The following is a 15,685-nucleotide window of genomic DNA, read 5'->3' as shown; positions in this document are numbered from 1 at the left end:
GACACACATGTTCACTCTAAGTCTACATGTGTGTGCTTGTGTGTGTGTGTGTGTGTGTGTGTGTTTCAAGTGAGGTGTCATATCATCAGCGTCCTCTCTCTGGTAGTTCCATAGACAGAGAATAGATGCTCCACATTCAGCACACTAAAATGACTCTTTTTAGATATGTCACAACGATCTGCCTGCATCCTCCACAAGCTGACTACTACAGTACAAGTGTTCTGCCTCCATGTGTCTCAAGCTTCGCTGAATAAAGCTTTGGGGTTCTGTCAACATGGCATGTACCATCTCATTATTTTCTGTGCTAAAGTCAAGGAAACATGTAAACTGCCAAATAAAAGAACCAATGACCTAAACATATTGAGTAGTTGATGTTTTAGGAATGACTGTCCTGCTGTCGATAAGAGACGTTGAGTTGGCTACTGTAAGTGATGTCAGTAGAACAGGGTTTCCCAAACTCGGCGCTGGGGACTCTAAGGGGTGCACCTTTTGGTTCTTGCCCAAGCACTACACAGCTGATTCAAATAATCAACCAATCATCCAGCTTTGATGATTTGAATCAGCTGTGTAGTGCTAGGGGGAAAAACAGAACGTTCCCTTGGGGGCCCCAGGACCCAGTATGAGAAACCCTGAAGTAGACTATCACCCATTCTATTTCCTTTTCTTTTTAAATGCTCCCGATTGTAGAGGATTATTGGGACAAACAAAACAATGTAAATCACATTTGTCTTAATCTGTATTTATTGTGTTGAATGTAGAGCAACACGAGCAGAGTGGAGTTTGGTCCCACATCAAGGCATCAGACACTGTTTACAGGCTTGCTGGGTTAGGTACTGTAACCCTGGGTTACTGTAGAATACATGGTGGGCAGAAACCAATCAGGGAGGAGGAGGCAACTACTCATCAAACACAAAAAACATTGAAAATGCCTAATAAACATAATTCTTTAATTCGTTAAATATATTTCTGAGTATTCTTGGAATCTCTGAAATAAGTTCAACTGTATTCTCAACTTCCTTTGCAATTTTATCTTCTAAGAGTGGAGTTGCTTGGGAACAGAGATCTTTCTGTGGATCCATGAACATCGCTGGTGGCAGACTGAGACAATCCACCTGTTTCTTATAGAAGTCCAGTTCAGTAGCGGTGAGCTCCCTTCTCCTACTGTAGAGCGTTAGAGAGGTGTAGGACTTCTCATCCTCAACCCGTCTCTCCAGGGTCAGGAGGCAGTCTGAGCATGTTGTCAGGAGGCTCTCAGTAACAGGGATGGGGGTCACTGAGGTCCATTGGCTGTTGTCATGCAGAGTAAAGTTAGAGTTGATCCTGTAGCATCTGAATCGAAAAGCATTTTGATGCGGAATACTGATGCCAAAGAACTGGGCGATGTCAAGAATGTTGTTCTGGGTACCGACCGGCACAGAGACCTCTATCCAGGCACTGTATAATAAGGTATACAGTATTTGTTCCCAGAAAGGACGGTCTGAACTCTCAGCAAAATACACCCACTTCCCCAGAGTCTGCAAGATGGAAAGGCAGATAGACAATAACTGGGTCAGCTGACACAAACAACCCTGTCTCCCTAACCATGGGTGGACGGACAGACGGACGGACGGACAGACAGACAGACAGACAGACAGACAGACAGACAGACAGACAGACAGACAGACAGACAGACAGACAGACAGACAGACAGACAGACGGACAGGTGGATGGACAGACAGACAGACAGGCGGACAGACAGATAGACAGACGGACAGGCGGACAGGTGGATGGACAGACAGACAGACAGGCGGACAGACAGGCGGACAGAAAGACAAACAGACAGACAGACAGACAGACAGACAGACAGACAGACAGACAGACAGACCGACCGACAGACGGACAGGCGGACAGGCGGACAGGTGGACAGGTGGATGGACAGACAGACAGACAGGCGGACAGAAAGACAAACAGACAGACAGACACAGACAGACAGACAGACAGACAGACAGACAGACAGACAGACAGACAGACAGACAGACAGACAGACAGACAGACAGACAGACTGTCACGTTCCTGACCTGTTTTCTGTTAGTTTTGTATGTGTTAGTTGGTCAGGACGTGAGTTTGGGTGGGCAGTCTATGTTTTGTGTTTCTATGTTGGTTTAATGGGTACCTGATATGGTTCTCAATTAGAGGCAGGTGGTTTTCATCTCCTCTGATTGAGAATCATATTAAGGTAGGTGGTGTCACATTGTTTGTTTGTGGGTGGTTGTCTCCTGTGTCAGTGTCTGTATGTTACGCCACACGGGACTGTTTCGGTATCGTTCGTTCGTTCGTTTTGTATGTAGTCTGTTTCCTGTTCATGCGTTCTTCACGTTATATGTAAGTTCGTGTCCAGGTCTGTCTACATCGTTTATTTGTTTTGTAGTTTATCAAGTGTATTTCGTTTCGTCTTCGTCTTGTTTAATAAATCATTATGTCACATAACCACGCTGCATTTTGGTCGAATCACTACTCCTCCTCTTCGTATGAAGAGGAGGAGGAATTCCGTTACACAGACAGACAGACAGACAGACAGACAGACAGACAGACAGACAGACAGACAGACAGACAGACAGACAGACAGACAGACAGACAGACAGACAGACAGACAGACAGACAGACAGACAGACAGACAGACAGACAGACAGACAGTACAGTTCAGTAGATAGTACCTGACTGACACTGCTCAGCTCCAGTGGTCTCAGGAGATCCTCACAGGTTAAAGGGGCTGCCTGGGAGCCAGTCACTGAGAGAAGGCCCAGGACAACAGTGACACAAACAGCCAGCATCATATCTCAATATAATGAATCTCCCTGTGTCTCTGTACAGTAAGTCTGTCTCACTCACTATAATGAATCTCCCTGTGTCTCTGTACAGTAAGTCTGTCTCACTCACTATAATGAATCTCCCTGTGTCTCTGTACAGTAAGTCTGTCTCACTCTGGTACTGTAACCCTGGGTTACTGTAGAATACATGGTGGGCAGAAACCAATCAGGGAGGAGGAGGCAACTACTCATCAAACACAAAAAACATTGAAAATGCCTAATAAACATAATTCTTTAATTCGTTAAATATATTTCTGAGTATTCTTGGAATCTCTGAAATAAGTTCAACTGCATTCTCTGTCTCACTCTGCCTGTTGATGTTTCAGTGATGCCAAGGATAGTTCCAGTCTTTATATGATCTAATGTTTGCTCTCCTCTGCCTTTCATGGTACATCAGATCAGATGTCAGGGACATTTACTGTTTGTACTGTCTGGCAGAGGAGGCTGGTATGAGGATCTATAGGAGGACGAGCTCATTGTAATGGCTGGAATGGAATAATTGGAACGGTATCAAACACATCAAGCATATGGAAACCATGTTTGACTCCGTTCCATTTGACTACATTCCAGCCAATACAATGAGGCCGTCCTCCTATAGCTCCTCCCTGCTCTGCTGTCTGGGTTCACAGTTCCACCACTGTTGCTAAATCTAAACAAGACAAAGTCCCACTCCTAATCTCGTGTGGACAGACTACATAACATAAAATTAGTTTCTGACGCAATTATGCAACATTTTAGTTCTGAGTTTATGAAATCAAATCACATGAATTATTTGTTACATGCGCTGAATGCACCAGATGTAGTTGTATTATAGTGAAATGCTTACTTACAAGCCCTGAACCAACAATGCAGTTTAAGAAAAGTAAGTGTTAAGTAAAAAATAGATGAATAAAAAAGTATATTAAAGAGCAGCAGTAAAATAACAATAGCGAGGCTATATACAGGGGGTACCGGTACAGAGTCAATGCGGAGGCTATATACAGGGGTACCGGTACAGAGTCAATGTGGTGGCTATATACAGGGGGTACCGGTACAGAGTCAATGTGGAGGCTATATACAGGGGGTACCGGTACAGAGTCAATGTGGAGGCTATATACAGGGGGTACCGGTACAGAGTCAATGTGGAGGCTATATACAGGGGGTACCGGTACAGAGTCAATGTGGTGGCTATATACAGGGGGGACCAGTAGAGAGTCAATGTGGAGACTATATACAGGGGGTACCGGTACAGAGTCAATGTGGAGGCTATATACAGGGGGTACCGGTACAGAGTCAATGTGGTGGCTATATACAGGGGGTACCGGTACAGAGTCAATGTGGTGGCTATATACAGGGGGTACCGGTACAGAGTCAATGTGGTGGCTATATACAGGGGGTACCGGTACAGAGTCAATGCGGAGGCTATATACAGGGGGTACCGGTACAGAGTCAATGTGGTGGCTATATACAGGGGGTACCGGTACAGAGTCAATGTGGTGGCTATATACAGGGGGTACCGGTACAGAGTCAATGTGGTGGCTATATACAGGGGGTACCGGTACAGAGTCAATGTGGAGGCTATATACAGGGGGTACCGGTACAGAGTCAATGTGGTGGCTATATACAGGGGTACCGGTACAGAGTCAATGTGGAGGCTATATACAGGGGTACCGGTACAGAGTCAATGTGGAGGCTATATACAGGGGGTACCGGTACAGAGTCAATGTGGAGGCTATATACAGGGGGTACCGGTACAGAGTCAATGTGGAGGCTATATACAGGGGGTACCGGTACAGAGTCAATGTGGAGGCTATATACAGGGGGTACCGGTACAGAGTCAATGTGGAGGCTATATACAGGGGGTACCGGTACAGAGTCAATGTGGTGGCTATATACAGGGGTACCGGTACAGAGTCAATGTCGGAGGCTATATACAGGGGGTACCGGTACAGAGTCAATGTGGTAGGCTATATACAGGGGGTACCGGTACAGAGTCAATGTGGATGGCTATATACAGGGGGTACCGGTACAGAGTCAATGTGGTGGCTATATACAGGGGGGTACCGGTACAGAGTCAATGCGGAGGCTATATACAGGGGTTACTGGTACAGAGTCCATGTGGTGGATATAACAGGGGGTACCGGTACAGATGTCAATGCGGAGGCTTATACAGGGGGTACCGTACAGAGTCAATGTGGGGCTATATACAGGGGTTACCGGTACAGAGTCAATGTGGTGGCTATATACAGGGGTACCGGTACAGAGTCATGTGGTGGCTATATACAGGGGTACCGGTACAGAGTCAATGCGGAGGCTATATACAGGGGTACCGTGTACAGAGTCAATGTGGTGGCTATATACAGGGGGTACCGTACAGAGTCAATGTGGTGGCTATATACAGGGGGTACCGGTACAGAGTCAATGTGTGGCTATATACAGGGGGTACCGGTACAGAGTCAATGTGTGGCTATATACAGGGGTACCGGTACAGAGTCAATGTGGAGGCTATATGCCAGGGGTACCGGTACAGAGTCAATGTGGGTATAATACAGGGGGTACCCGGTACAGAGTCAATGTGGAGGCTATATCAGGGGTACCGGTACGAGTCAATGTGAGGCTATATACAGGGGTACCGTACAGAGTCAATGTGGAGCGATATACAGGGGTACCGGTACAGAGTCAATGTGGAGGCTATATACAGGGGGTACCGGTACAGAGTCAATGTGGAGGCTATATACAGGGGTACCGGTACAGGGTCAATGTGGAGGCTATATACAGGGGGTACCGGTAACAGAGTCAATGTGGAGGCTATATACAGGGGTACCGGTACAGAGTCAATGTGGAGGCTATATACAGGGGGTACCATACAGAGTCAATGTGGAGGCTATATACAGGGGGTACTGGTACAGAGTCAATTAAAGTGACTATGCATAGAAAATAAACAGAGTAGCAGCATAAAGGGGGGGGGGGGGCAATGCAAATAGTCTGGGTAGCCATTTGATTAGCTCAGGGCTGCCCAACCCTCTTCCCGGAGATCTACCGTCCTGTGGGTTTTCAGTCCAACCCTGATTTAACACACCTGATTCTACTAATTAGCTGCTCAACAAGACCTTAACTAGCTGAATACCCTCTGTAGTGCCTTACGGTCGGAGGCCGAGCAGTTGCCTTACCAGGCAGTGATGCAACCAGTCAGGATGCTCTCGATGGTGCAGCTGTAATTCTTTTTGAGGATCTGAGGACTCATGCCAAATCTTTTCAGTCTCCTGAGGGGGAATAGGCTTTGTTGTGCCCTCTTCACGACTGTCTTGGTGTGTTTGGACCATGATAGTTTGTTGGTGATGTGGACACCAAGGAACTTGAAGCTCTCAACCTGCTCTACCACAGCCCCAAACGAACCCATTCCTGAACAAAACCTGAACTCAGGGGTCAATGTAACATACTGACTGTATAAACAACCTGAACTCCAAGGTTCATGTAACATACTGACTAAAAACAACCTGAACTCAGGGGTCAACATAACATACTGACTGTAAAAGAGACAATAATAGGGACTGTAACAAGTGTGCTTGCTGGGTATGTGGCTATATTATGAGGTCAGTCTGGACACCAACACCCAGTGGGTTTTGTTAACCAGAGGGTATGAAACCATAGTGGTAAACACTACTTCTGTTATGAGAAACAGGAAGTTGTGTCGGGCCAGAGATCTTTCTGTGGATCCATGAATGTCGCTGGTGGCAGACTGAGACACCACAAAGATAGAGCAGATCAAGGAAAACCGGGAGGCCCACCTGGCAGCCATGATGGAACGCCTGCAGGAGAAGGTGAGAGAAGTGTCGTGGAAAATTGCAAGATTATGTTATAATGCTTGTATTGCATTATAATGGTTGTTTTATTTGACAGAATAGAATATTCTGTTAACTATTGTGTGTGTGTGTTCCACTGAGGATGGGGCCTCTATGAGATAGCACTGACAGAGGAGATTTACGATGTCTTTGGGTGATAAAGCCTAAAGAGCATTACAGAGAACATGAGCTAATGGTTCTGTTCTATGCCGTACCAGGGAGAGACAGTTCCCTTTTGGAGTAAGAGGGCCAGACACTGGTCTTTACAATGAAAACTGTTGACACAGCAGTAACTGTCTGCTATGTTTTATAGATATCTTTCATACAAATCTTAACCTTTGTGAACTGTTCCTAAGATCTGTGGTTCGTCAGTATAAGTTGAGAGGGGTGTATCTTGGCTATAAAAGATCTTTGTACTTTTCTGTTGGTACTTTTCAATGGTTTATTAGAGATAGCGCATCATTGAAAGTCAAAAAAGGCTATTGCAAAGCTCTTATTAAAAATTATGTAGTTTAAGTATAACTCTGACTGGTGTGTGAAGTTTGTAACTCTCCTCATTTGGTAAAGCAGAAATATGCCAAAACAGAAGATTGCCAGTAGTAGTAGTAGTAGTACTGCAGTAGTAGTAGTAGTTCTGTAGTAGTAGTAGTAATGGTGTAGTAGTAATGGTGTAGCAGGGTAGTAATGTCTTAGTAATGTAAGATGGAGCAGATCAAGGAGAACCGCCAGGCCAACCTGGCAGCCATGATGGAACGCCTGCAGGAGAAGGTGTGATCTAGAATTAGAATGATAGAACTACAATTAAAATAGAGTCTTCATTCTAAGAGACCACTAGGGGTCATCCTGACTGCATATGCTATAGCTCTAACTTCCTGTCCGAGTGGGGATGTTAACTTCCTCCTCTCTATCTGTGGTGTCTGTGTCCTGTGTTTCAGGAGAGACATGCAGCCGTGGTGCGCAGGACACAAGAGCTGAGGGACGAGCTGACAGCGTGAGCCCCCACCCTCCCCAACGTCCACCAACCACGTCCCTCCACCCAGCCGCACCCCTGGAAACCCACAGCAGACACCAAGACCTGGAGGGTGGAGGACTTCACTACCAACACACTGCACCACCCACCCGACCCCCCCACACACACACACACACACACACACACACACACACACACACACACACACACACACACACACACACACACACACACACACACACACACACACACACACACTCACACTCACACACACAATCAGTATTAACAGTATTTTTAATTGGATAAGTACCATCTCATTATTTTCTGTGCTCAAGTCAAGGAAACATGTAAACTGACAAATAAAAGAACCAATGACCTAAACATATTGAGTAGTTGATGTTTTAGGAATGACTGTCCTGCTGTCGATAAGAGACGTTGAGTTGGCTACTGTAAGTGTGTCAGTGAACAGGGTTTCCCAAACTCGGCGCTGGGGACTCTAAGGGGTGCACCTTTTGGTTCTTGCCAAGCACTACACAGCTGATTCAAATAATCAACCAATCATCCAGCTTTGATGATTTGAATCAGCTGTGTAGTGCTAGGGGGAAAAACAGAACGTTCCCTTGGGGGCCCCAGGACCCAGTATGAGAAACCCTGAAGTAGACTATCACCCATTCTATTCCTTTTCTTTTTAAATGCTCCCGATTGTAGAGGATTATTGGGACAAACAAACAATGTAAATCACATTTGTCTTAATCTGTATTTATTGTGTTGAATGTAGAGCAACACGAGCAGAGTGGAGTTTGGTCCCACATCAAGGCATCAGACACTGTTTACAGGCTTGCTGGGTTAGGTACTGTAACCCTGGGTTACTGCTGCCCACATGCTCCTTCCAATCAGGGAGGAGGCAACTACTCATTAACCGAACATTTCAGAAAATGGCTGATAAACAGAATTCTTTAATTGTTCAAATGTATTTCTGAGCATTCTTGGAATCTCTGAAATAAGTTCAACTGCACTCTCAACTTCCTTCGCAATTTGATCTTCTATGAGTGGAGTTGTGTCGTGACAGAGATCTTTTTGTGGATCCATGAACGTCGCTGGTGGCAGATTGAGACAATCCACCTGTTTCTTATAGAAGTCCAGTTCAGTAGCGGTGAGCTCCCTTCTCCTACTGTAGAGTGTTAGAGAGGTGTAGGACTTCTCATCCTCATCCCATCTCTCCAGGGTCAGGAGGCAGTCTGAGCACGTTGTCAGGAGGCTCTCAGTAACAGGGATGGGGGTCACTGAGCTCCATGTGCTGTTGTCATGCAGAGTAAAGTTAGAGTCGATCCTGGAGCATCCGAATCCAAAAGCATTTTGATGTGGAATACCGAAGCCATAGAACTGGGCGATGTCAAGAATGTTGTTCTGGGTACCGACCGGCACAGAGACCTCTATCCAGGCACTGTGTAATAAGGTATACAGTATTTGTTCCCAGAAAGGACGGTCTGAACTCTCAGCAATATACACCACTCCCCAGAGTCTGCAAGATGGAAAGGCAGATAGACAATAACTGGGTTAGCTGACACAAACAACCCTGTCTCCCTAACCATGGTGTGACGGACAGACGGACGGACGTACTGACTGCACAGGACAGACAGACAGACAGACAGACAGACAGACAGACAGACAGACCAGACAGACAGACAGACAGACAGACAGACAGACAGACAGACAGACAGACAGACAGACAGACAAGACAGACAGACAGACAGACAGTACAGTTCAGTAGATAGTACCTGAGTGACACTGCTCAGCTCCAGTGGTCTCAGGAGATCCTCACAGGTTAAAGGGGCCGCCTGGGAGCCACTCACTGAGAGAAGGCCCAGGACAACAGTGACACACACAGCTAGCAACATATCTCAATATGTCTCACTCACTATAATGTGTCTCTGTACAGTAAGTCTGTCTCACTCACTATAATGAATCTCCCTGTGTCTCTGTACAGTAAGTCTGTCTCACTCTGCCTGTTGATGTTTCAGTAATGCCAAGGATAGTTCCAGTCTTTTATATGATCTAATGTTTGCTCTCCTCTACCTTTCATGGTAAAACAGATCAGCCAGTCCAATGAGGTCGTCCTCCTATAGCTCCTCCCACTGTCCTGCTCTGCTGTCTGGGTTCACAGTTCCACCACTGTTGCTTCATCTAAAACGACTCCTAATCTTGTGTGGACAGACTACATAATTTAAAATGAGTATCTGGAGCAAATAAGGAACATTTTAGTTCTGAGTTTCTGAAATTAACCTATTCTTAAACAAAACTTGAACTCAAGGGTCAACACAACATACTGACTGTAAAAACAACCTGAACTCTGGGGTCAATGTAACATACTGACTGTAAAAACAACCTGAACTCAGGGGTCAACGTAACATACTGACTGTAAAAACAACCTGAACTCAGGGGTCAACGTAACATACTGACTGTAAAAACAACCTGAACTCTGGGGTCAATGTAACATACTGACTGTAAAAACAACCTGAACTCAGGGGTCAACGTAACATACTGACTGTAAAAACAACCTGAACTCAGGGGTCAACATAACATACTGACTGTAAAAACTACGTAAACTCAGGGGTCAACATAACATACTGACTGTAAAAACAACCTGAACTCAGGGGTCGATGTAACATACTGACTGCAAAAACAACCTGAACTCAGGGGTCAACATAACATACTGACTGTAAAAACAACCTGAACTCAGGGGTCAACATAACATATTGACTGTAAAAACATCCTGAACTCAGGGGTCAACGTAACATACTGACTGTAAAAACAACCTGAACTCTGGGGTCAATGTAACATACTGACTGTAAAAACAACCTGAACTCAGGGGTCAACATAACATACTGACTGTAAAAACTACGTAAACTCAGGAGTCAACATAACATACTGACTGTAAAAACAACCTGAACTCAGGGGTCAACGTAACATACTGACTGTAAAAACAACCTGAACTCTGGGGTCAATGTAACATACTGACTGTAAAAACAACCTGAACTCAGGGGTCAACGTAACATACTGACTGTAAAAACAACCTGAACTCAGGGGTCAACATAACATACTGACTGTAAAAACAACCTGAACTCAGGGGTCAACATAACATATTGACTGTAAAAACATCCTGAACTCAGGGGTCAACGTAACATACTGACTGTAAAAACAACCTGAACTCTGGGGTCAATGTAACATACTGACTGTAAAAACAACCTGAACTCAGGGGTCAACATAACATACTGACTGTAAAAACTACGTAAACTCAGGGGTCAACATAACATACTGACTGTAAAAACAACCTGAACTCAGGGGTCAACATAACATACTGACTGTAAAAACAACCTGAACTCAGGGGTCAACATAACATACTGACTGTAAAAACATCCTGAACTCAGGGGTCAACATAACATACTGACTGTAAAAACAACCTGAACTCAGGGGTCAACATAACATACTGACTGTAAAAACAACCTAAACTCAGGGGTCAACATAACATACTGACTGTAAAAACAACCTGAACTCAGGGGTCAACGTAACATACTGACTGTAAAAACATCCTGAACTCAGGGGTCAACATAACATACTGACTGTAAAAACAACCTGAACTCAGGGGTCAACACAACATACTGACTGTGAAAACAACCTGAACTCTGGGGTCAATGTAACATACTGACTGTAAAAACAACCTGAACTCAGGGGTCAACATAACATACTGACTGTAAAAACTACGTAAACTCAGGGGTCAACATAACATACTGACTGTAAAAACAACCTGAACTCAGGGGTCAACATAACTACTGACTGTAAAAACAACCGACTCAGGGTCCATAACATACTGACTGTAAAACATCCTGACTCAGGGGTCAACATAACATACTGACTGTAAAAACAACCTGAACTCAGGGGTCAACATAACATACTGACTGTAAAAACAACCTAAACTCAGGGGTCAACATAACATACTGACTGTAAAAACTACGTAAACTCAGGGGTCAACATAACATACTGACTGTAAAAACAACCTGAACTCAGGGTCAACATAACATACTGACTGTAAAAACTACGTAAACTCAGGGGTCAACATAACATACTGACTGTAAAACAACCTGAACTCAGGGGTCGATGTAACATACTGACTGCAAAAAACAACCTGAACAGGGGTCAACATAACATACTGACTGTAAAAACAACCTGAACTCAGGGGTCAACATAAATATTGACTGTAAAAACATCTGACTCAGGGTCAACGTAACATACTGACTGTAAAAACACCTGGAACTCTGGGGTCAATGTAACATACTGACTGTAAAAACAACCTGAACTCAGGGGTCACATAACATACTGACTGTAAAACTACGTAAACTCAGGAGTCAACATAATACTGACTGTAAAACAACTGAACTCAGGGGTCAACTTACTACTGACTGTAAAAACAACCTGAACTCTGGGGTCAATGTAACATACTGACTGTAAAACAACCGAACTCAGGGGTCAAGTAACATACTGACTGTAAAACAACCTGAACTCAGGGGTCAACATAACATACTGACTGTAAAAACTACGTAAACTCAGGGGTCAACATAACATACTGACTGTAAAAACAACCTGAACTCAGGGGTCGATGTAACATACTGACTGCAAAAACAACCTGAACTCAGGGGTCAACATAACATACTGACTGTAAAAACAACCTGAACTCAGGGTCAACATCATATTGACTGTAAAAAACTGAACTCAGGGTCAACGTAACATACTGATGTAAAAACAACCTGAACTCTGGGGTCAATGTAACATACTGACTGAAAAACAACCTGAACTCAGGGGTCAACATAACATACTGACTGTAAAAAACTACGTAAACTCAGGGGTCAACATAACATACTGACTGTAAAAACAACCTGAACTCAGGGGTCAACATAACATACTGACTGTAAAAACAACCTGAACTCAGGGGTCAACATAACATACTGACTGTAAAAACATCCTGAACTCAGGGGTCAACATAACATACTGACTGTAAAAACAACCTGAACTCAGGGGTCAACATAACATACTGACTGTAAAAACAACCTAAACTCAGGGGTCAACATAACATACTGACTGTAAAAACAACCTGAACTCAGGGGTCAACGTAACATACTGACTGTAAAAACATCCTGAACTCAGGGGTCAACATAACATACTGACTGTAAAAACAACCTGACTCAGGGTCAACACAACATACTGACTGTGAAACAACCTGAACTCGGGGTCAAGTAACATACTGACTGTAAAAACAACCTGAACTCAGGGGTCAACATAACATACTGACTGTAAAAACTACGTAAACTCAGGGGTCAACATAACATACTGACTGTAAAAACAACCTGAACTCAGGGGTCAACATAACATACTGACTGTAAAAACAACCTGAACTCAGGGGTCAACATAACATACTGACTGTAAAAACATCCTGAACTCAGGGGTCAACATAACATACTGACTGTAAAAACAACCTGAACTCAGGGGTCAACATAACATACTGACTGTAAAAACAACCTAAACTCAGGGGTCAACATAACATACTGACTGTAAAAACTACGTAAACTAGGGGTCCATAACATACTGACTGTAAAAACAACCTGAACTCAGGGGTCAACATAACATACTGACTGTAAAAACAACCTGAACTCAGGGGTCAACATAACATACTGACTGTAAAAACATCCTGAACTCAGGGGTCAACATAACATACTGACTGTAAAAAAACCTGAACTCAGGGGTCAACATAACATACTGACTGTAAAAACAACCTAAACTCAGGGGTCAACATAACATACTGACTGTAAAAACAACCTGAACTCAGGGGTCAACGTAACATACTGACTGTAAAAACAACCTGAACTCAGGGGTCAACATAACATACTGACTGTAAAAACAACCTGAACTCAGGGGTCAACACAACATACTGACTGTGAAAGAGATAATAATTGGGACTGTAACAAGTGTATTTGCTGGGTATGTGGCTAGATTATGAGGTCAGTCTGTAGACCAACACCCAGTGGGTTTTGTTGACCAGAGGTTATGAAACCATAACCGTACGGGAGTTGCAGTGATGGACAAGACTGTAACTACCAATTGGATACTACGAAAAAGGGGAAGAAATATTTTTTTATAAAAAGAGAGTATGAAACCGTAGTGGTAAACACTACGTACTTCTGTTACGAGAAACAGAAAGTTGGGTCGGGACAGAGATCTTTCGGTGGATCCATGAACGTTGCTGGTGGCAGACTGAGACAATCCACCTGTTTCTTATAGAAGTCCAGTTCAGTAGCGGTGAGCTCCCTTCTCCTACTGTAGAGCGTTAGAGAGGTGTAGGACTTCTCATCCTCAACCCGTCTCTCCAGGGTCAGGAGGCAGTCTGAGCATGTTGTCAGGAGAACCTCAGTAACAGGGATGGGGGTCACTGAGCTGAGTAAAGTTAGAGTCGATCCTGTAGCATTAGAATCCTCTGATCCGGAATACTGAAGCCATAGAAGTCTACGTCCTTTATCCAGGCACTGTGTAACAATGTATTCAGTATTAGCTACCAGTAGTAGTAGTAGTATGAGTACTATAGTAATAGTAGGACTGTATTAGTACTACTGTCGTAATAATAATACTGTAGTAGTAGTACTTTTATAGCACTAGTAGTAGAAGTTCTGTAGTAGTAGTAGTAGTAGTAGTAGTAGTAGTAGTAATACTGTATTAGTAGTAGTATTAGTAGTAGTACTATTGAAGTAGTAATAGTAGTACTGTAGTAGTAGTAGTAGTAGTAGTAGTAGTAGTAGTAGTAGTAGTACTGTAGTAGTAGTAGTAGTAGTGCTGCTGTAGTAGTAGTAGTAGTAGTAGTAGTAGTAGTAGTAATACTGTAGTAGTAGTAGTAGTAGTGCTGCTGTAGTAGTAGTAGTAGTAGTAGTAGTAGTAGTAGTATTAGTAGTAGTACCTTTATCCAGGCACTGTGTAACAATGTATTCAGTATTAGTTACCAGGAAGGACGGCCTGAACTTTCAACAATAGACACCCACTTCCCCAGAGTCTGCTAGATGGAAAGGCAGATAGACAATAACTGGGTTAGCTGACACAAACAACACCTTCTCCCTAACTATGGGTGGACAGACAGACGGGCAGATGGGTGAACAGATGGACAGGCGGAACAGGCGGACGGACAGGCGGACAGACAGACAGACAGACATGCGGACAGACTGATAGCTATGATGTTTACTCTCCTGTTCCAGGAACATTTCCTGTTTGCTCCATCAAGGTTTCCAGTTCTACAACGGTTGCTAAATCTAATCAACCCAAAGTCCCATTTACCCATTCCTGATCTCTTGTGGACAGACTATGTTACATAAATCGAGTATCTGACCCAATTTTTGTTCTGGGTTTTCCAAGATGAACCCATTCCTAAACGGCAAACACAGAGTGCTATTGTTTCCAGCAGGGGGCAGTAAAACTTTTTGACAAGCTTATACTGAACTTAATTGTATTGACAATACCGTATTGCATTGAATGAAAGGGGCTTTCAGATTCCCTATAGTGCCATTATTGAAGTCTTAAGTCTTGTATGTGAGTGTCTTGATCTGGTGCAGCACTTGTAATTCCAAGTCTAACATCCCAGCATTCTAAAGTCTAACATCCCAGTATTATAAAGTCTAACATCCCAGTATTCTAAAGTCTAACATCCCAGTATTCTAAAGTCTAACATCCCAGTATTCTAAAGTCTAACATCCCAGTATTCTAAAGTCTAACATCCCAGTATTCTAAAGTCTAACATCCCAGTATTCTAAAGTCTAACATCCCAGTATTCTAAAGTCTAACATCCCAGTATTGTCTACAGTCTAACATCCCGTATTCTAAGTCTAACATCCCAGTTTCAGTCACTCCTAATTTCTAAAGTCTAACATCCCAGTTATTCTAATAGTCTAACTCCAGCATCCCAGATTCTAAAGTCTAACATCCCCAGTATTCTAAAAAAAAAAAAAAAAAAAAAAAAA

General features: G+C 43.7%; 1 protein-coding gene and 2 long non-coding RNA genes across 3 annotated transcripts; 1 reads left to right on the top strand and 2 right to left on the bottom strand.

Annotated features, from left to right (window-relative positions):
- Positions 1-928: 928 nt before the first annotated feature.
- LOC120031490 lies at positions 929-2,834 on the bottom strand. The gene is made up of 2 exons (XM_038977269.1): positions 2,694-2,834; positions 929-1,514 (listed from the first exon to the last, which is right to left on the bottom strand). The coding sequence occupies exons 1-2, from the start codon at positions 2,811-2,813 to the stop codon at positions 930-932; spliced, it is 705 nt and encodes a 234-aa protein (XP_038833197.1). The 5' UTR covers positions 2,814-2,834; the 3' UTR covers position 929.
- A 3,472-nt stretch (positions 2,835-6,306) lies between these two features.
- On the top strand, positions 6,307-8,018 carry LOC120031492. The gene is made up of 2 exons (XR_005473741.1): positions 6,307-6,646; positions 7,603-8,018. It is a non-coding gene; the product is annotated as an uncharacterized LOC120031492 (long non-coding RNA).
- Positions 8,019-8,375: 357 nt separating this feature from the next.
- LOC120031491 lies at positions 8,376-9,706 on the bottom strand. Its single transcript, XR_005473740.1, has 2 exons — positions 9,416-9,706; positions 8,376-9,159 (listed from the first exon to the last, which is right to left on the bottom strand). It is a non-coding gene; the product is annotated as an uncharacterized LOC120031491 (long non-coding RNA).
- Between the last annotated feature and the right edge of the window lie 5,979 nt (positions 9,707-15,685).

This window comes from Salvelinus namaycush, chromosome 37 (genome assembly GCF_016432855.1).
Source record: "Salvelinus namaycush isolate Seneca chromosome 37, SaNama_1.0, whole genome shotgun sequence".
Lineage (NCBI taxonomy): Eukaryota > Metazoa > Chordata > Actinopteri > Salmoniformes > Salmonidae > Salvelinus > Salvelinus namaycush.
This window is presented reverse-complemented; position numbering and strand designations above follow the sequence as displayed.

Excerpts from the sequence above, each read along its gene's own strand:
- LOC120031490 (XM_038977269.1), bottom strand. The coding sequence starts at position 2,813 with ATGATGCTGGCTGTTTGTGTCACTGTTGTCCTGGGCCTTCTCTCAGTG. Across the intron at positions 1,515-2,693 it reads AGCTGAGCAGTGTCAGTCAG|ACTCTGGGGAAGTGGGTGTA; the intron begins GTACTATCTACT and ends TCCATCTTGCAG.